Source organism: Fundulus heteroclitus, unplaced genomic scaffold, assembly GCF_011125445.2.
Source record: "Fundulus heteroclitus isolate FHET01 unplaced genomic scaffold, MU-UCD_Fhet_4.1 scaffold_45, whole genome shotgun sequence".
NCBI classification, from domain to species: domain Eukaryota; kingdom Metazoa; phylum Chordata; class Actinopteri; order Cyprinodontiformes; family Fundulidae; genus Fundulus; species Fundulus heteroclitus.
Window position 1 is genome coordinate 1,040,840 of NW_023396868.1, and position 21,057 is coordinate 1,061,896.

A 21,057-nucleotide genomic window follows, 5' to 3' on the forward strand; every position below is an offset into this window, starting at 1 on the left:
AAAAAATAGTTGGAATGGAAATTAATTTACTGATTATTTTATGTATTTTTACAGGTGGTGAAAAAAATGAAATGAAGCAGCATGTGGACATGACTCCAACTGATCTACGTTAGGTCAGATGTAGTCATGTTCACTTAAACATGCAGCCAGTTGCAGCAGCTCCCTGTCTTCAGCCGCCGGATGGCCGTCCTCCTCTGGGTCCACCTCCTCGTCCTCCATGTCTAGCTGGTCACCTGCCTCTATACTAATATTGTGGAGGATGCAGCAGGCGGCGATTACTTTTGGGGCAAACGTCAGGCGGACCACCAGCACCCTTAAGAAGATGAAACGCCACTGTGTCTTCAGACCACCAAAGACACGCCCGATGATGTTTCTCGCCTTGGCGTGGTGCCTGTTGTAGCGTGCCTCCACCTGAACTGTACCAAATATAAAATTAACTTGTAATTTAGGTAATATGCTGATATGTCTTAATCTTCTATTCAATTAATATAATCTATGTATCAATTGTGTGTCACTGCTGGCTCTATTTAAGGACAAGAAGGTAAGAGATCTTACTGGCAAGCTGTTTCCCTATAGGATGCACCGCAGGCCAGCCAGAAGAGGGTCACTAGCACCTCTAATTCCTGTGGCCATCCATGGACCTTCTGGATGGGTAGCAGCTGAAGGAGGAGGACGATGGTGGCCCTTCTTAGCCTGACGGCTGGTTTCAGGTCCCCTTCATTAAAAAATATTTGAAGGATTGGCACAGAAGTGTTTATCCTCACATATTTTGTTTCTTTTTCTTCCTGTAAATAAAAAAAGCCAAATGTTACCATAATTGTTTTTTCAATTTTCACCTTTTCACACCACAAAACTATATGTGGTTAACATGCAGATTATTATTGTTCTCAAGAAAGAAAAGGTAAAATGTATAGTAGTAAATGTAACAAATGGCTTTCCTTCTCTGGTATTTCTACCATTTCACTGAAAGAATTAACTGAACTAACTGCACATAATTTATAGATTAATCACTGTAAAGGCGGGCAGACAGAAATAACTTTTCCTTAATGAACAATGCTGTGAAGGTTAGTGTGTGCAACAAAGTAGCTTAACTGTACTCCCTTTACTGTTACTAATATATAAAAATTATGTTTTCATTTTAATTATTTACAGATAAATAGTCACAATTTCAACGTGATCACATGTTTAATACCATCCTCAATGTTGTTTTTTTAAAGATAAAAGTAGGAAATAGGCTGTCAATCTTAAAAAACCTACCAGTTGGCACAGACGCTCAACGTTGGACTTTTTATTAAAATTACGCACTAACTCTGTAAACAGACCACATAGGGAAGCTTAAAAGTATAATGTTCTTGCCTCAAACGATCTGAAAACGTACTTTTGAAGAACAACAGCAGCAGAAAAGGGAATGTTTAACTTACCACTGTGAGCTCTGTTTGCGCTGTCTGGAATCAAGCTGCGGCCGCGGTGCATTCTGAGACGGTCAGTCTGAAGAACGCATGTTCTCTGTGCTCCATTAACCAGCCTTGGAAACCGTGACGTCACACCACTGTTGTGAATTCGTATTCTCAAAGAAAAAATCTGTATTCTCAAGCAGCCACTGCTGTTTGTGTTCATAAAGAGTAAAGCACAAATTTAAACTTGAAATGTATATTTATTAGTTATTGAAGTTGTAACTATTTAAACTGTATGTTGTATCTTTTGAATGCGATTTAAATTATTATGAGTTTACAAATGTTTGTTATGCACAACTTCTGACTAATATGGACACAACTATCCTTTTATGGACAAGTCTATTTAGGAAGTGATCTTACCCCATATATAAGCCCCAGTTGGTCGAGGCAGATGACCATTCACACCGAGCCATGTTCTGCTTTTTTGTTATAGGGGAATTTTCCTATCATCTGTGGCTCTTTTAATGTTCAGTATGAGGGATTGCTGAAAAGGCATCAACAATCCAGGCAACTGTCCACTGTGGTTCAGTGCTCTGAATAGTGACTCAACTGCAATCTGCTGGGTTTCCTTAGACAGGAAATTTTTTGACCTATCTGTCTGTACGATTTGATTGAATTTTACTTTGTAAAGTGCCTTGATGACATGTGTTGTGAATTGGCGCAATATAAATAAAATTGAATTGAATTGAACACAATTACCAACTATGGCTGTAATGAGGAAACCTATGCTGCTCAAACTTTGCGGGTGTCTTTTTATACAGTAGACTCGAGATGTGTAGAGCACTAATCTACCTCCAATTTCCTAACATTGAGCAAATCAAATTGAGTGTAGTATAATATTAAAGGCTACGTTAAGGTAAACACATTCAGTGTAGACTTGAATGTTAAAATCCCCCACTATAATAAACTTGCCAGTATTTAACATTAAACCAGACAAGAAGTCTGATAACTGATCTAAAAACAGAGTAAAGGCCTAGTGGATGATACAAAACAAGTTGAATATAATTTAATCAAAATCTAAAAAACAACACATAGAAGTGGTTTTATTGCTTTGCAGTTTGAATGAGGGAAAGTAAGGGTTAAATGTTTAAAAGTATTGTAGCTATTATTTGGCCTTGGACTACTTAATAAATCTGACTGAAAGATGGTTGCTTCTCCTCCTCCTCATGCTGTATTTCTGGGAATGTGAAAATTAAAATAAGTAGGAATGGACTCATTTATCCTGACATACTTGTCTTGCAGCCAGGTTTCAGTGAGACAAAATAAATCTAAATGATTATCACAAATCAAGTCATTCACAAACAAAATTTTTAAGAAAGAGACCTAATGTTCAATAACTAGCATTTAATTGTTTTATTTTCTAAGCACATTTTGAGCAAAACCAATTGAGTCTATAATAGTATTAAACGCTACATTAAAGGATCAATAAGTAAGAAATTTACTGTAAAATTAACTAAAATCATCTTTATTTGTCACCCAGGATGAAAATAACATTCCTTATAAACTATCGGCCCTCTCCATCAACAATGTCTTTGTCAAGTTCTTCTCCTTTGAAACCCAGAGGTACGGTCCGGAACAACTTTGGTGCAGTGTGTAGCCTGTGTTTACTTCCTAGTTCCTGAACTAATCACATGAGAGTTCCCATGGTTCCCAAAACTGAAAATGCAGCATTTGGTATTTCATTTTTTGCAAAAGAGCAGCAGTCTGCAAACACTGAAGCAGGAGAAGGAGAAGCAGGCCAGAAATAGAACAGAATACAATCTCATATACCTATCCTGTGTAAGACAAATCTGTGGGCTTTCACAGCAGCAATGGACCATTGAGGAAATGACATGCTGTTGTGTATGTGTTGTTCCAATTTGAACCACTATGTGTAGTTATTACTTATTGCTCTTTTAAAGCTACATTTAAATCTTGGGCAAACTTCACAAAATCTCCCTGAGAATCACCTTTCTCTGGGCTTTCCTAATTATAAACCATTCCACAGTTTTTTCTTTACTTTGACATAGTTTCAGTAATCTTCTATATGCATCAAGATTCTTTTTGTTTAATTTTATGAGCATCCTGTTGCGCAGCTGCTCTTCAGGTGGGAGGCTGCTGCGTGTTTTGATTGACATGTAATAATTCAGATAGAGTATGTAATAGAGGACCTGAATACAAAGTCTGAATTTCAACCCGTCCCCACCTGACCTGCCACACGTCACTCTGCTCTACTACAGGAACCACACAGATTGGTATTAAGAATCTTTTGCAGCTGAACTTGAAGGTAAAACATGGACAGTCACTTCTAGGAACAAATATATGGCACCTTAGGATGTGGCAGCTGCAGTGATGCTAACTTCTGAACAACTACAAAGGTATATGATGTCAGATGAAGCGTTTCCTCTTACATATTTCTGTTTCCATGTTGAGCACCAGGCAAAGGAATTAGGGGGCATGGTAAAACGTTTCCTTCAGACCACCGATTGGGCTCCTACCAGCATTCCAGGTTTGCTGTTTTCAAAATCCACTAATACTTATCAATTCCCTGTGATATAACTGATAAGTTTCTTTTACAACATGAGCTTTGGACTCGTTACCATGGCCGGGAACGCACTGATCACCATAAAGCAGTGGAGATGTTGACTACTCTCCCATCACAATTATGGGCAGCAAGTCCCACGGAGATGGGATTAATTTTATATGCCCCAGTTCCTTTTCAGACTTAGACTTAGACAACTTTATTGTCATTTTGTATATACAGAGTGCATACAGAACGAAATTTCGTTGCATACAGCTTACGACAGTGTAGTGAGATTACAGGTGGGATAAGGCAACATTACAATATAAAGTGCAGCAGTGATCAGAATGTAACAATGCAGGAGAAAAACAGTGTGCAGAAGAATGTTCAATCATTGTTTATGTGCAAAAATTATGGTGCAAAAAGGCATTTGTGCAAAAATGCAGTAATGTTGGCTTAGATAACGTTAGATAACCTTAAGGACTCACCATTACTGAGAGGGTGGACCTGTTTCAGTTCAATTTGCATGTTATCTAAGCCATTACAAGGCCTTTGTTGGGCAGTACTATAAAACTTGGAACTCCACACTACTCCAGAAATTTTGAATTGAGATAGCTTTCTGGATAGGAAGCGAAACGTCTTCAAACATTTAAAAAAAAGTCCAGTTATTTTGTTTTTTATCTTTTTTGGAATGACCATGACCTGGATGACTGACAATATTCACCAGCGTAAATCATGGATGTTGGGTAACAGGAAAAACGTCACCGCAATGCACACAACATGCACCAGCAATAGCCAGCTTGATTTGAAAAGACTGCTCATTTAGTCATTTAGTCATGGGATATATTTTATATCTCATAGTGTGGTGGTTTATGTAAATTCACAAAGTTCCACTATGACTGCAAAAATCTTGGAGTCATCCAACATCACATTCATACACAAAGGCATAAACATGGCAGAGTGCATGACTAATGGTGAACCCCATCAATGTGAGAAGCTGGTGTCCAGGATGGAAAAGGTGTGACCAGATTTGGGTGCCAGTCCTATTGAAGGCCCTCAGGTGAGACAGTTGTTAACAGACGGTTGTCAAGGATTGAAAGCTGTATATGTTGTGGTGGACTATCTCTAGGGCTGAGAGCAGGGTTTTTAACATGATGATGGTGACTATGGAAGAGGAGCCTTAGAGCAGCAAGGATGCTGTAAAATGACCTGATGGAAGATGGTGTTTCCTCCAGGATTAGAATAGGAGCTTTTTCTGAAGCACACAGATTAGGACATGTGGGTGTCAAACAGATGTTGGAGAATTTGAAGGAGTGGTGGCATCCAAAATTGTTAGACATGGTGAAATATTTTGTAAAACGTGGTACAGTGTGTGGTCAGTTTAATCCAAAGAAGACTCTGACAGCGTTGATTACAAACCAGAAAGAAATAACTCTTAATTACACAGACATGGTGACCCCTGTCAGAGGTTTCAAGTATTTGAAACTCAACACTAGACCCGTTCCAGTTTGCCTACCGGCGGAACCGCTCCACTGAGGATGCCATCTCCTCTGCTCTTCATCTGAGCCTGACACACCTGGAGGAGAAGAACACGCATGTGCGGATGCTGTTCCTGGACTTCAGTTCAGCGTTTAACACCATCATCCCACAGCACCTGGTAGGAAAACTAGAACATCTGGGCTTCAGCACACCCCTTTGCAACTGGCTTCTAGACTTCCTCACCAACAGATCTCAGTCAGTCCGGGTCGGACAGAACACCACTGATGTCATCACCCTCAGCACGGGCTCCCTTCAGGGCTCCGTCCTGAGCCCCCTGCTGTTCCCCCTGATGACTCATGACTGCGTCCCCATTTTCACCACCAATCACATCGTGAAGTTTGCATACGACACAACGGTGGTGGGCCTGATCAGAGACGACAACGACCAGGACTACAGAGAGGAGGTGGAGCAGCTGGTGGGCTGGTGCAGAGACAACAGCCTGATCCTGAACGTGGAGAAAACTAAGGTACATACAACTAAATTACATAGAGTGATGACGGGTTAGCCTAAGCTGCTGCCACTAATGGCTGACCTGACCAGGATGTCTAGAAGAAACTGGAGCACACGTTGAAAATCTACGCAGACACGGGGAGAATATGCAAAACTCCACACAGAAAGGCCCCCTGCTGAGCCTGGGAATCAAACCCAGGACCTTCTTGCTGTGAGGCAAGAGTGCTAACCACCGTTCCACCATGTCACATAGCATTTATAGTGAGAGTGAAAACAGCTAAATGTTATATCTCAGCCCTTTAGAACAGAGCACAGATGCATACTGTACACAAACCTCCAGAGCCAAAGAAAGGGGGTCCACTTTGGAGCGACGATCTCCCATAAAAGTCTGAATGAGCTTAAAGATGTCCACAGCTTCCTTCTTTATGGCTCGATCTGTAGTCACAATCATTGGTTTCTTGATGGGCTCACTGCTCCAAGCCAGCATGTTGGCAATGGAAACTTTTCTCCTAAACAAACCCTACAGCAGCAAGACAGGGAACACAGAAACAAATCAGCCTTTTCTACTAAAATAGTATATTAAAGTGAAGGTCAATAATAATAATAATAATAATGTAGTTCACTGTTAATTCTTATACAAAAGAAAAGGCTATGAGGAGACCTTCCAAACAATACACTGTATACATTTATTGTCATGTTATGATTTAGAAAGGGCTCAAGCACAGAGAAGGTTGATGATGGATTTATGCACAAGGAAAAATTTGTGACTCCATGTCCCAGCAGGCTTCGCAGCTGCTTTCCTGGATTCTGCCCACATCCCCAGCAGCCTAGCTCCTCCATTGCAGCATAAAAGCAGGAAGAGGACTTCAAATTGTGCTAATTCCTTCAGTAGCATACTTGTATGCCCTGTAACTGGCAGGTTGCCGGTTCGATTCCCCGCTCTGACCATCTCAGTTGTTATGTCCTTGGGCAAGACACTTTACCTGCATTGCCAGCTGGTGGTGGTCAGAGGGCCTGGTAGCACTAATGTATGGCAGCCTTGCTTCTGTCAGTCTGCCAGTCCCAGGACAGCTGTGACTACTAACATAGCTCACCACCATCGGGGTGTGAATGGGTGAATGACACATTGGGGTCGTCGGACTTGATAAAGCACTGTACAAGCCATTTAATATTTTACTTTCTGAGAGCACGTTCAACAGGGTTATTGAGAACTTGCCGACAAGTTCTCCCTCCACCTGCTCATTCCTTCAAAGACGAAAGCTTGGCGCAACTTTATAATCCAACTTTGTGGAACCAGGTGATTTCACACTGTTTTTACCAATTGATGCTCGGATCCAAAGTGAGTCCTGGTACAAAAAAATCCATGTGACATTATACTTGGAGACAAAGGCATCCTTGTTTTGTTTTTCTATTTTCCAGTCCACTACGTGCGGTTTTCATCAGCGTCTGAATTGAAGTAAACTGAGACCCAGTGGGCACGCTGTCTGTGTCTCCCACATCCAACCTCAGAAAACTTTCCCAGCCAGCAGAAGACATCAACAAGTAAAATAATTTTATTTTGTTACTGTTCTTCCTGGGCAGGATAAGTAGGTTTAAGACGTAGGTTGATTCTAAACCATCACCTCTTGGTTGAAGTATTGAACTATTGCCTCAGACTATGAGCTGAGTTGTATTCAGAGCTTATGAATGTGATTTATCTCCCTGTGTTCTTTTACTGTATGTATAGCAACTGGCCAACTATAGGTCAACCAGTAGTCCGAATTTAGATGCTAGATGTACTTGAAAGTGACCTGGAACAGTTTCCTCAGTGTGCAGAGCTCACCGTTCCTTTGTCTCCCTTCTTTCCCCCTGCTTTTTACTAGGGGTGTAAAAATACATCAATTCACATCGAGATACCAATAAAATTATTAACGATGCACCTTTATTTTGAAATTCACAAGGAATGAGACTAAAGTGAACAGGTGGTTTATTAATATTATATTAATAAACCATATTATTTTTTATAACTTATTTTCAATTTAGAAGAATGTTTTTATAAATGCCTGCTTAGGAATAAAATGGTAAAATCATATTTGGGTTTTTTTGTGAAAATAAATGTAAATATTTGCATATGGCGGGCAGATGATATTAAATTATATCAATCACATCAAAAAGAAATCGTAACAGACTTTGTGATATCTGCAAAAATTGTATCGTCATTTAAACAAATCAATATAAAAACGTATTGTGATAAAGCTAGTGATTTACACCCCTACTGTTTTCCACATGGTGTCCTGTTTTATGACTTTGTTCGGAGAAGCTAACTTGTTGCTAGAGGCTGTACCATACCTGCAATTCTAGGAACAAAGCCTTGTTTTTCCTCCCACATCATCCTTGTTGGCCCAGCAATGATCATAAATATGAATTTTCCCATGAATGTTCCATATCTGCTTACACACAGTGCAAGTTGATCCAAATATTTGTTTATTTCACATAAATTTCTGGTGCTGGCTGACAATTATCAAATGCTGGAATCAAAATAAAGCCTTTGACTGTCTGTTTAATTGACTAGAAAGCTGGTCTACATTTATTATTTTTCAGTTATTCACTTATTTTCAAATAATTGTTTTGCCTTTTACCTTTGATGATTAGTTAATAGATTTCGATGTCTTTGTCACTTTGACAAAGATGCTGAAACATGTCAGGTATGTCTTTACAGACTAAAATTGTGTGTCTAAAAACAAACAAATTTTGAGACTATAATAATAAGAAATCTTTATTTGTAATTGCAATTGTACATTCCAATGAAATTTGTCTTTTGCATTTAATCAATCCCTTAGGGAGCAGTGGGCAGCTATCACCCTGCCTGGGGAGCAATCTGGGGCTAAGGGTCTTGCTCAAGGACCCACAGAGCAAGTCTGCGGAGATCAAACCGGGTACTTGCAACCTTTTCAGAGTGCAAGCGTACTTCAAAACTTGTGTTGTAAAAAAGAGAAAAATATTTTATTGTATACAGACACAATGATCTTGAATGAAAAAGTACTTGTGTATGTTTATTGAAGTGCTTGGATGCCCAGTTTTCAATGTCAGTCTCCGATGAAGGCTTTCTCAAGTTAAATTCTGTGAAAATGCCACAGCTGGAACTTGGCATCATATTCCTGGCATTTCGACTGGCTTCAAACTGGGCACAGGCTCCAAGATCCTCCGACTGTTGGGAACAAAAGACAAAGAGGAAGACAGACAACATTGTCATGTATTGCTCTGTTGCAGAAAGTTTATTTATCAGATAGATGGAAGTGAGTGTATAACATACACTGATGTATTCTAATGCAATACAGAGGTTACCCACTGTCTTTAGTGAAATTCATCCACAAGTGATGGGAAATTAAAATAACAAGGCTAAACTTTAAACAAGATGCCGTTTTAATGCCATTCGACAGTGAAATCCAGAATGTACGAAAAAAACATTGAAATCAGGCTGATGCAGTCTTTCAGTTATAATTGTTTGACAGCATTTATGGTTTAAAAGCCATGGAAGAAAATGTGTAGAAACAGTGGCTATTAAAGGAATTAGAAAACAAATATTTTAAAGAAATATGATATCTGAGGTATGCATCAGATAGTCAATAACCCCTTTTCTTTGGCAACGTTGGTATTAACTGCATTTCAACATGGCTTTTAATGTAAAGACAAATGTCTGAGGCCTGAGGCCTTTTTGTAGTCAAGAAAGGTTAAACAAAAATTTAATCATTACTTATTTGTGTTTTTTATTACTACCAACAAAGACCGGTGTGTAATACTAATAATCTAATTGCCAACAATATTCAAGCTGTCCTGAAGTACAAAAAATGATGGAAGCATATTCCAAATACTTCCAGATAAATAACACATGGCATGTCATAATTTTGAGGTTGAATCATAATTTTGATTTACAAAATCATAGATATAACATGGGCTGCACAGTGTCGCAGTGGGTAGCGCTGGTGCAGCAAGAATGTTCTGGGTTCAAATCCAACCCTGAGTCTTTCTGCATGGAGTTTGCATGTTCTCCTTGTGCATACGTGCCGGGTACTCCGGCTTCCGCCCACAGTCCAAAAACATGACTGTTACATTAATTGTCCTTGTGTGTGTGTGTGTGAATGATTGTTTGTCCTGTTTGTCTCTGTGTTGCCCTGCGACAGACTGGTGACCTGTTCAGGGTGTACTTCGCCTCTCGCCCAGTGAACGCTGGAGATAGGCATCCGCGACCCCATAAGCGGGTCAGAAAATGGATGGATGGATAGATATAACATGCAATCACAATTATGAGATATAATGTCACACTTCTCACATACACATACAAAGTTATAATCATGGATGTGTAATATTCTGAGTTCTGTTATGGTTTATGTTAGTTTTAGTTTTCCTTCTCTTTCCTGTCTTTTATTATCTGGCTGTTTTGAGTTCTGTCTAGTCTGAATTCTTGTTTAGGTTTGTGCTTACTGTTTTAGTTATGTCTTCAGATGCTTCTTAGTTTAGGTTTTGAATTTGTGATCTGTTCCTGTTTTGAGCCTCAGCACTGATGTCTGGTCTAATTACTTACTCTGCACACCTGCCTAACTCCACCCCTGCTGCAATCACCTCTCACCGGTTTCACCTGATTCCACCTCCATATAAACTGCTGAGACCAGACATCAGTGCCAGGTTGTCATGTTGAGTATGGGTGAGTCTCCTCCTGCAAATTCTGTATGTTGGTTTGCTTTTTGGATTTTTGACCCCTTTCCCTCCAGAAACCTGAGCCATTCTGTCCGGTCTGTTCCTGCCTTGTCTGCCCTGCTTGTTTGTTTATTTTTTGTGTCATCTTTTTGTACTACAGTCTGTTTGGATTTTTCCTCTGTTCTTTTGATTTTGTGATTAAAAAGCTTCTTTAAAAAGAAACCTCTGCTGGTCTGGCTGAATTCTGGGTCCTTTTCCTCTGAATATTACAGGATGGTCCTAAATTCTCGGCATAACTAGTTAACATCTAATGTTATTGCACTAATTAATTTAAAATGATTATACTAAATTTGCAATCAGTCATTTCCTCAGTTTAGCTTCTTAGAATGCTTGGGCAATGAGCCTGAAACACGCATTTTCATGACTTCACAAGCATACATGGCACACATGGCATTTCTTCACTCAGAAAAAAAAACAAAGTCCATACAGAATGGGTTGTAAGTGATTCGTTCACTGCACTGGCGACTCAAGGCTAGTCCGAACCCAACCTTTTGAGCATCTGTTTTGGCCCCTTTCACAATCAGTTGGTGTTTGTAACTTCTGTTGCAGTTAGCAGTAACAGGACTGTCTTTGTCTGTACAGGGGTGTCCCAAAGACAAAATGCAAGCTCAGAGGGGATCGTGCTTTTTCTGTGGCAGCTCCTAAGCTATAGAACGATCTGCCTTTGAGCATAAGACAGGCCTCTTCACTTGCTATATTTAAGTCTCAACTTAAGACTCTTTTTTTTTTTTCTTTGGCTTTTGGCACAATCTGAGAGATTTCAGTTTGTTTTATTGTGTCTGTTTCTAATTTGTATTTTATATTTGATTCTTTCTATTTCATAATTGCATTGTATTTTATGATTGTGTACAGCCCTTTGGTCCTGTCGGTGTATAAAGTGCTTCATAAATAAAGTTGGTATGGTATGGTACTTATGGCTGTTTTGGAAAGAAAATGTGAGTTTTTGTGGCTGGTGAAGATGGACCGAAAGGAATGGGTCTCTCAAGAACTATACCACAACTGTTACGGAGCTCCACTGTGGGAGTAAATGTTCACCAGGACCAACTCCAGATTTGCTTCCGATTTTGGATTAGAAGGAAATCAAGCAGAACAAATAGCATCTTTAGAAAGCATTCTTAGATTTCAGCTGATGTTAGCAAAAGATGAGGAAGATGGAGAAAGCTTAAACTTTTTGAGTGGACTCATGTCAGAGCAGCAAGAACGTAAGATATCACAGCACATTTGCAGGAGACCGAGACTGCAAAACAAAGAAGATCATCACAGAATTTGGTGTAACGTTGGATGCTGTTTGTTCATTTAGGATTTTTAATCCGAGTTTCAAATTGAAATGGGTAAAGAATACCTCATGTCTTGCATAGTGTTTTCCTATAAACTCATATTTAGAAATAAATGTAGTGTTTTGTCATACCAATATTTTATTATGATCCATTATACTTGTAAATCATAAGTAGAGCAACATTAGCTGCGTCTCAATTCGGCGGCTGCGTCCTTTGAAGGACCCAGCCTACACAGCCTTAGGAGGACCCAGCCATCGGAGGATGCTCCGGAGGATCCTCAACCGTTGGTGAATAGAACGGTCTAGCCTTTGGAGCACTTCCTGGTTGCGACACGACGTCATCACGTCTACCCCAAGCCCGGGAAAAACAGCGCCAGATGAAAAAAACATGGATGTGGAAATTTTTTTTTTATTTTTTTTTTTATTTACTTGTTATGGGAGGAGGAGAGTGTCGGTTTAGACGGCTTTGGCGGCAGCAAAACCGGCGACAAATTTTTCTCAGGCTGGGAGAGCGCAGTGGGGAGGTAACATTTACCTGCTATTATTTTCACCCAGGGGCCTGCTACTGATCATAATATACCAGTTATTAAACAAACGCTTGTCAGCAGATTGACGAATATGTTTAAATATAAAATTTTATATTTGTAAGACTTGATATAAGCTTATCTTTGTAACTTTAGTAATTTGAATTGAATAGTTAAATGTGTACAAACCCTGTAAATAACTGACTTAAATCACTACTTTCACTATCACTAATGTTGTGTTGAGAAGCCAAACTGTAATATTGAGAAATCATCATTATTTTTATCATTTATTTGTCTAAATTGTTATCCCCTTACTGCCAGATTTTATTTGCAATTATATAACGAAAAAATAATACAGGGAAAATAAATCTAAATATAAAAACGAAAAAAAAGTTAAATAGTGGATCTAGATGAAGTAAAATAAGTAAAAGCCAGAATTGTTTGGTCGCAAATTAGCAACACCAGGCGTTAAGGGGTAACATTCACTAGAATTGTATCAGCTAAAACTAGAAAATTTCTGAAGAAATTTAGCAAGGCGCCTGCCACTTGGTGCGTACCGTACCGTCAGAAATAGCAACAGGAAGCAACACTGCGAATTTCAGCTTCCTACGGCCTTCACAGCCCCCGCAGCGGCCGTCGAAAGGTGCCATGTTAAGTCAATGGACCTCCTAGGAGCCTCTTGCTAGCAGCGTTGTCATGGAGACTCACTGACAGCTGCAGCCCTCTCTCTGTCTGTAAAGGCAGAAGAAACCCTGGCTAAGCAGAAGTTGATAGGACCTTCCTAAAGCTACTTCTGGTTAGCAACATGCTAACGGTTAGCCGCTAGCATGGTTGTGTTCAGTATCACCGGGTGATGTTACTCTGTTAGTTTGGTTGAAATCCTGTACTGAGAAGTGCCTAAAAAGGAAGAAAATCCTAAATTTCACCAAATCTGTCAAGCAGAAGTTTGTAGGAGCTTCATAGAGCTACTTCCGGTTAGCAACATGCTAACGTTAGCCGCTAACATAGTTGTGTTCAGTATCACCGGGTGAGTGTACTCTGTCAGTTTGGTCCAAATCCTGTACTGGGAAGTGCCTCAAATAGGGAGAAAATACGTTGTTTATAACGTTGCCATGGTAACTCAAAATGGCGGGTGGTAAAAAAAAATACTTCATGGGATCAGCACACATGTTTTAATATACACACTGTGGGGATTATAATACAAAACTCTTAGTCTCCCACGCCGGGAATTGATCCCACGACCTCTTGCATGCAAAGCCTGCACTTTCCATCTGAGCTATACTGGACCGCCATATATGGGCATGCAGTATTGGGACCATAAGGGGTTTAATCCCCCATTGAAAAGCATTGGATGTTTGACACCCCATAGCTGGGATATGCTTTATGCGACGTAGCCCAAATTTCTTGTGGAGCTTTCTCTCTAAAGTACGAACAGACTCTGTGAAGCAAACGTTGGCGAGACCTTCCTAGAGCTACTTCCGGTTAGCAACATGCTAACTGTTAGCCGCTAACATGGTTGTGTTTGGTATCACTGGGTGAGTGTACTCTGCTAGTTTGGTCCAAATCCTGTACTGGGAAGTGCCTCAAATAGGGGTGCCAATACTTAATGTCACCAAACGTGACCAAAGTTCATGGGTCAGATTGGCCTCCTTTAGCAACTTAGCCTCACCACATCTGGGCCCAGAACTCAACATTTGACTAAAATTGTCAGTAGCGCCATTTCCCACAGGTGGGTGGTGCTGTATTGGCCAATTGGGTCGTGTCTGGTTATCATGCCAGGTCCTGTTGGAAGCAAAGGCCCAATAGGAAAGCATGTGAAATCTAAAATGGGACAGAAAATTGACACATGGCTGAAGGTCACATGAAAATTTTAAAATGTCAAGAGGAAGTGACTGTGCAAATTTCAGATTCCTACATTAATCACAGCCGCTGCAGCGGGCGTTGAAAGTTGCCATTGTATCCCAATGGAGCTTCTCCCTCTGGCTCCCAGAGTTCCGTCGTCATGGAAACTCACTGACACACCTGCAAGCGGCCCGCCTACAGAAGTGCAGACACTTTGCTCACAGTAAGTCCCATTGGATTATAATTGAGAACTTTGCCTCGAACAACGCTTCATATCTCCTGATCCATAAATGGTAGAGACGTAATTTTTTCTGCGTTTAGTTCGTAACGGATAGGGGAAGAAGAAAAGCTATCGTTTTTTGCTGGAAAAAGTTTAATAAAGGCGTAAAAAATTATGATCTAAATGGGATTTTTATGGATTTTCAGAAATCCTCTTAAAACGGTTCCGAACAAATCGCTGTAGCTCAAAAAGTATAAGAGATATCAAAATAATTCTTTTACCATGAGTATCAGCCGGCTTTTGAGGACCATGAAGCTCATTTTTATGTTTGTACAAAAATCGGTTGATGTGGGAAAATGCAGCTCCAAAGCGTTTTTAGGATTTTGCACATTCGCTACTCCCGAACAAATTGTTCCTGCGGCAAAACCGTAACAGTTATCCAAACAATTCCTTTTTTGTGAGTGCCAGAAGGGTCGGGACATTCATGTGTGAAAGTCTCATGCCTATACATGAAACGGTTTAGGAGTAGCGACGATGCGAAAACATGTGATGTTTTGGATTTTCACATGTCATTTTTCAAAACCGCTCCATAGGAAATGAATGGGGGAGGTTTCGGGTTTGTGTCGGTCTGAGGTGATTTGCGAAAAATCTATAAATGCCACACCAATGAGGGTTACATTTCCCGAATCCTGACAAAAATACCTACGTTTTGATGTATAATTTGTCTATGTAGAGTGAAAATTGAGCGAGTAAGGTCAAGTTGTTCGGAGTTTTGAAATCTTTAAAAAAGCTAGAGTGGGCCACTCTAGCGGTTGGAGAATTCCGTCATTGACTTTCATTGTAAACGATGATTTTGCTGATTTTTGGACATGAGCTTTGAGGAGTAACTGTGAAGAGACGATAAAAGATATCCACATCCCGTTTTCACTTCTGAGTAGTTCACAGATATATCTACAAACTGGAAGTTAAACGGTGTTCATAGGTGAAAGCATGACGACACAGTACAGCTTTGAAAATGGTCATTTTGAGGCATGTTTGAGGCTTTCTTTCGACCCGACTCCATTGATTATTATGGGTTTTTTGGGGGTTGGTTTTTCGCTAATTTTGTTGCCATGGTAACTCGAAACCCCAATAAAAGTAGTAGCACACCATTCCAGACCGAGCCACACGTTTTGATACCTATATTGTGGGGGTGCACGCTACGGTTCGGGCCGCATTAACGCACGAAGAAACTGGAATATTAATAATAAAGAGTCCGTTTAGAGGTGCATAGTAATAGGTGCCTCCATGCATTTGCATTGGAGGCAGTGCTGTGCGAAGCACAGCACTGCCTCCTCATTGCAAATGCTATGGCAGGCGCCTAATAAAGAGACGCCTTTAGAGGTGAATAGTAATAGGCCCTGCCCATGCATTTGCATTGGGAGGCAGTGCTGTGCTTTGCACAGCACTGCCTCCAATGCAAATGCATGGAGGCACCTATTACTATGCACCTCTAAACGGACTCTTTATTATTAATATTCCAGTTTCTTCGTGCGTTAATGCGGCCCGAACCGTAGCGTGCACCCCCACAATATAGGTATCAAAACGTGTGGCTCGGTCTGGAATGGTGTGCTACTACTTTATCCTCATTGCAAATGCTATGGCAGGCGCCTAACTAGAAAATTTCTGAAGAAATTTAGTAAGGCGTCTTCCACTTGGTGCGTACCGTACCGTCAGAAATAGCAACAGGAAGCAACACTGCGAATTTCAGCTTCCTACGGCCTTCACAGCCCCCGCAGCAGCCATCGAAAGGTGCCATGTTAAGTCAATGGACCTCCTAGGAGCCTCTTGCTAGCAGCGTGTCATGGAGACTCACTGACAGCTGCAGCCCTCTCTCTGTCTGTAAAAGCAGAAGAACCCTGGCTAAGCAGAAGTTGATAGGACCTTCCTAAAGCTACTTCTGGTTAGCAACATGCTAACGGTTAGACGCTAGCATGGTTGTGTTCAGTATCACCGGGTGATGTTACTCTGTTAGTTTGGCTGAAATTCTGTACTGAGAAGTGCCTAAAAAGGGAGAAAATCCTAAAATTCACCAAATCTGTCAAGCAGGAGTTTGTACAAGCTTCCTAGAGCTACTTCCGGTTAGCAACATGCTAACCGTTAGCCGCTAGCATGGTTGTGTTCAGTACCACCGGGTGATTGTACTGTCAGTTTGGTCCAAATCCTGTACTGGGATGTGCCTCAAATAGGGAGAAAATACGTTGTTTATATCGTTCCCATGGTAACTCAAAATGGCGGGTGGTACAACAAAATACTTCATGTGATCAGCACACGTTTTGATATACACACTGTGGGGATTATAATACAAAATACAAAATTATAATACAAAACTCAAAAGTCTCCCACACCGGGTTTCGATCCCACGACCTCTTGCATGCAAAGCCTGCACTTTTCATCTGAGCTATACTGGACCACCATATATAGGGTAGTTCACGCGTGACGTCCCGCGTGACGTCAGCGCTACATCCGGGTCCCGCTGGTAGGCAGAAAACAGTACTGTTCTCGTCTACTACATGACAAAACGGGTGATTTAGAGCGTACTTTTACTTCGTTTATTTATGGAATCTAAGCAATGCCTACGACTTGTTGTGCTCCCGGTTGCACAGAGAGGCATTTCAAATCGTTGGATGTACGTTTCTGTCGTTTACCGAAGGAGAAAGGACGAAGAAAGAAATTGATATTTTCAATGAAAAGAGCGCAGGCAGATAATCCCAATGGACTGGGGGAGCGATCATACTACGACAGAATTTGCAGTCTACACTTCATCTCCGGTAAATACAACTTAATTCTGCTCTAGTCATTGTTCTACTTAAATAGCGGCGGAGGGTACACAGATCGCTACACGGGCCGGAGAAGCGGTAGCAGCAGCAGCCGTTGTCTGAAGCAGAAGCAGCAACGGCTGCTGCTGCTTCAGACAACGGCTGCTGCGTAAACACTACACGGGCCGGAGAAGCGGTAGCAGCAGCAGCCAAGCAGCAGCGGCGGAGCAGGCAGCGGCTGCTCTGCCAGTTCACGGGCTGCGGCAGCAGCCAGCGGCTGCTGCGTAAACACTACACGGGCCGGCGCCGCCGGCTACACGGGCCGGCGCCCCGGCCCGGCTACACGGGCCGGGCCGGCTAGCAGCAGCTAGCAGCAGAGGCTACAGCAGCTGCTGTTGCCATTACGCCCCGGTTCACGGGCGCTAGTACTTGTGTTTACGCTGCAATGTCGCCGACACCGCCACCCATTTTAACAAGACAAAAACACCTAAATAATCCGTAGTGAAATTATTTATTTTTTTAACCTACCGGGCCTCTGCTGAGACGCGGCCTGTGTCCGACGCCGCTTTGTGCTGTTGCACAAACATGTGTGAACAACATCCATCCATCCATCCATTTTCTGACCGCTTAATCCCTCATGGCGTCGCGGGCGTTGCTGGAGCCTTTTTCCCGATTTAAAATAATTGTAGCCGTCCAGTGGTTTCATGGCTTTCGTGCTCTCTGTCTGTACTGGCCTGCCGTGTTTATAAGGCAGCTGTATGTCATGGTACGGAGCGCTTGGCCAGCATTTCACAGACTCGCTCCGTCCCTTAAGGCTTTTGCTGTGTGGATCTGGCAATCTGATACCATCAACCATCAACTTACTCTTAAAACGATCGTGTAGTACGTTATCTAAAGAAGAAAAATACGCGGAGAACTCCTCAGTTTCTCTGTTTGCGTCCGCCATTGTGTTCGTCTTTTGCCTACCGGTCCGGCGCGCATGCGCGAAAAACCCGCCTCAAAACAATAACAATGAACTGGTCTATAGGCATGCATTATTGGGACCATAAGGGGTTTGGTCCCCCATTGAAAAGCATTGGATGTTTGACACCTCATAGCTTGGAGATGCTTTATGCGACGTAGCCCAAATTTCTAGCGGAGCTTTCTCTCTAAAGTAAGAACAGACTCTGTGAAGCAGAAGTTGGTGAGACCTTCCTAGAGCTACTTCCGGTTAGCAACATGCTAACCGTTAGCCGCTAACATGGTTGTGTTTGGTATCACTGGTTGAGTGTACTCTGTTAGTTTGGTCCAAATCCTGTACTGGGAAGTGCCTCAAATAGGGGTGCCAATACTTAATGTCACCAAACGTGACCAAAGTTCATGGGTCAGATTGGCCTCCTTTAGCAACTTAGCCTCACCACATCTGGGCCCAGAACTCAACATTTGACCAAAATTGTCAGTAGCGCCATTTCCCACAGGTGGGTGGTGCTGTATTGGCCAATTGGGTCGTGTCTGGTTATCATGCCAGGTCCTGTTGGAAGCAAAGGCCCAATAGGAAAGCATGTGAAATCCCAAATGGGACAGAAAAGTGACACATGGCTGAAAGTCACATGAAAATTTTAAAATGTTAAGAGGAAGTGACTGTGCGAATTTCAGATTCCTACATTAATCACAGCCGCTGCAGCGGGCGTCGAAAGTTGCTATTGTATTCCAATGGAGCTTCTCCCTCTGGGCCTCAGAGTTCCGTCGTCATGGAAACTCACTCACACACCTGCAGCGGCCGTCAACAGAAGTGCAGACACTTTGGTCACAAAAAGTCTCATTGGATTATAATGGAGAACTTTGCCCTGAACAACGCTTCATCTCCTGATCCATAAATGGTAGACGTAATTTTTTCTGCGTTTAGTTCGTAACGGATAGGGGAAGAAGAAAAGCTATCGTTTTTTGCTAGAAAAAGTTTAATAAAGGCGTAAACAATTATGATCTAAATGGGATTTTTATGGATTTTTAGAAATCCTCTAAAAAGGGTCCCGAACAAATCGCTGTAACTCAAAAAGTGTAAGAGATATCAAAATAATTCTTTCACCAGCAATTTTGCACATTCGCTACTCCCGAACAAATTGTTCCTGCGGAAAAACCGTAACAGTTATCCACAAAATTCCTTTTTTGTGAGTGCCAGAAGGGTTGGGACATTCATGTGTGAAAGTCTCGTGTCTGTACATAGAACGGTTTAGGAGTAGTGACGATGCGAAAACATGTGATGTTTTGGATTTTCAGATGTCATTTTTCAAAACCGCTCCATAGGAAATGAACGGGGGAGGTTTCGGGTTTGTGTCGGTCTGAGGTGATGTGCGAAAAATCTATAAATGCCACACCAATGAGGGTTACATTTTCCGAATCCTGACAAAAATACCTACGTTTTGATGTATAATTTGTCTACGTAGAGTGAAAATTGAGCGAGTAGGCTCAAGTTGTTCGGAGTTTTGAAATTTTAAAAAAAGCTGGAGTGGGCCACTCTAGCGGTTGGAGAATTCCGTCATTGACTTTCATTGTAAACGATGACTTCGCTGATTTTTGGACATGAGCTTTGAGGAGTAACTGTGAGGAGACGATAAAAGATATCCACATGCCGTTTTCACTTCTGAGTAGTTCACAGATATATCTACAAACTGGAAGTTAAACGGTGTTCGTAGGTGAAAGCATGACGACACAGTACAGCGTTGAAAATGGTCATTTGGAGGCTTTTTTGAGGCTTTCTTTCTACCCGACTCCATTGTTTAATATGGGTTTTTTGGGGGTTGGTTTTTCGCTAATTTTGTTGCCATGGTAACTCGAAATCCCAATAAAAGTAGTAGCACACATCTCGAGATCGAGCCACAGGTTTTGATGCCTATATTGTGGGGGTGCACGCTACGGTTCGGGCTGCATTAACGCACAAAAAACTGGAATATTAATAATGCTTCGCACAGCACTGCCTCCTCATTGCACATGCAAGGCAGGTGTAACCCCTGTTTCCTGAGGGTATTTTATTTTTTGGGCCAACTTCCTTCTGAGGTTGCTTCCTATATGTCATGGGGCTACAACGTGTCACTTCCTCTTCCTCCACTGTGGCTGTGGCAAGGATCTGTTGGAGACCAAACAATTCAACCATTTGGATAATCTCTGCAGTTTAAAAAATATTTCAGCGGTCAGGTTTTTTATGGACTGAATAAATTCAAGATGGCGAGCTACCCTGAACTACCTGTGTGGTAGTTACGACCCCTGCCTGTATTTTCCTCTGGAATCTTGGAGGGGACTTTGCATTTTTTTGGACTGTGTTATTTTTCCTTTCCATCACGTGGATCCTGGACAGTTCCCTTATTCCTTTCTCCTGTTTAAAAAGACTGCATTATTTTTCCCTTTTCTGTTTTTTCTTTGGGGAAAGGAAATTTAGAAAATTTGAATTAATTTCATTAACAATGGAATACAAGTCTACAATGACCCTGTAAATTTGTGGTTATTTTGTATGTTTTTCCGTTATGTTTATTGTTAATATTTAATATAATTTCAATTGAAATCTTATACTTTCGTCCTGGTTTTCATTTACACATCAGGCTCCTCAAAGAACCTTTTTCTGATGCTGCATTTGCATGGGAGGCACTCCTCCTCAGGCACTCCTCCTCATTGCAAACGCTATGGCAGGCGCCTTATTAATAAAGAGACCGTTTAGAGGTGCATAGTAATAGGCCCTGCCCATGCATT

At 41.4% G+C, this 21,057-nt stretch overlaps 1 protein-coding gene across 7 annotated transcripts in view; it reads right to left on the minus strand.

Annotated features, from left to right (window-relative positions):
• The window catches only part of arhgap39 (Rho GTPase activating protein 39), a 283,987-nt gene that overhangs the window by 130,600 nt on the left and 132,330 nt on the right, over positions 1–21,057 (minus strand). For 6 of the 7 annotated variants that reach the window (XR_004929431.1, XM_036131649.1, XM_036131645.1 and 3 more), the window contains exons 4-5: positions 8,966–9,130; positions 6,278–6,463 (exon numbers count right to left, since the gene is read on the minus strand). Coding sequence is in view for 6 of the 7 variants with exons in the window: in XM_036131649.1 (XP_035987542.1) it covers positions 6,278–6,463; positions 8,966–9,130 (351 nt within the window). In the remaining variant the exon portion in view is untranslated. The remainder of the gene's footprint in view (positions 1–6,277; positions 6,464–8,965; positions 9,131–21,057) is intronic. The other variant, XM_036131648.1, reaches the window with a different exon arrangement.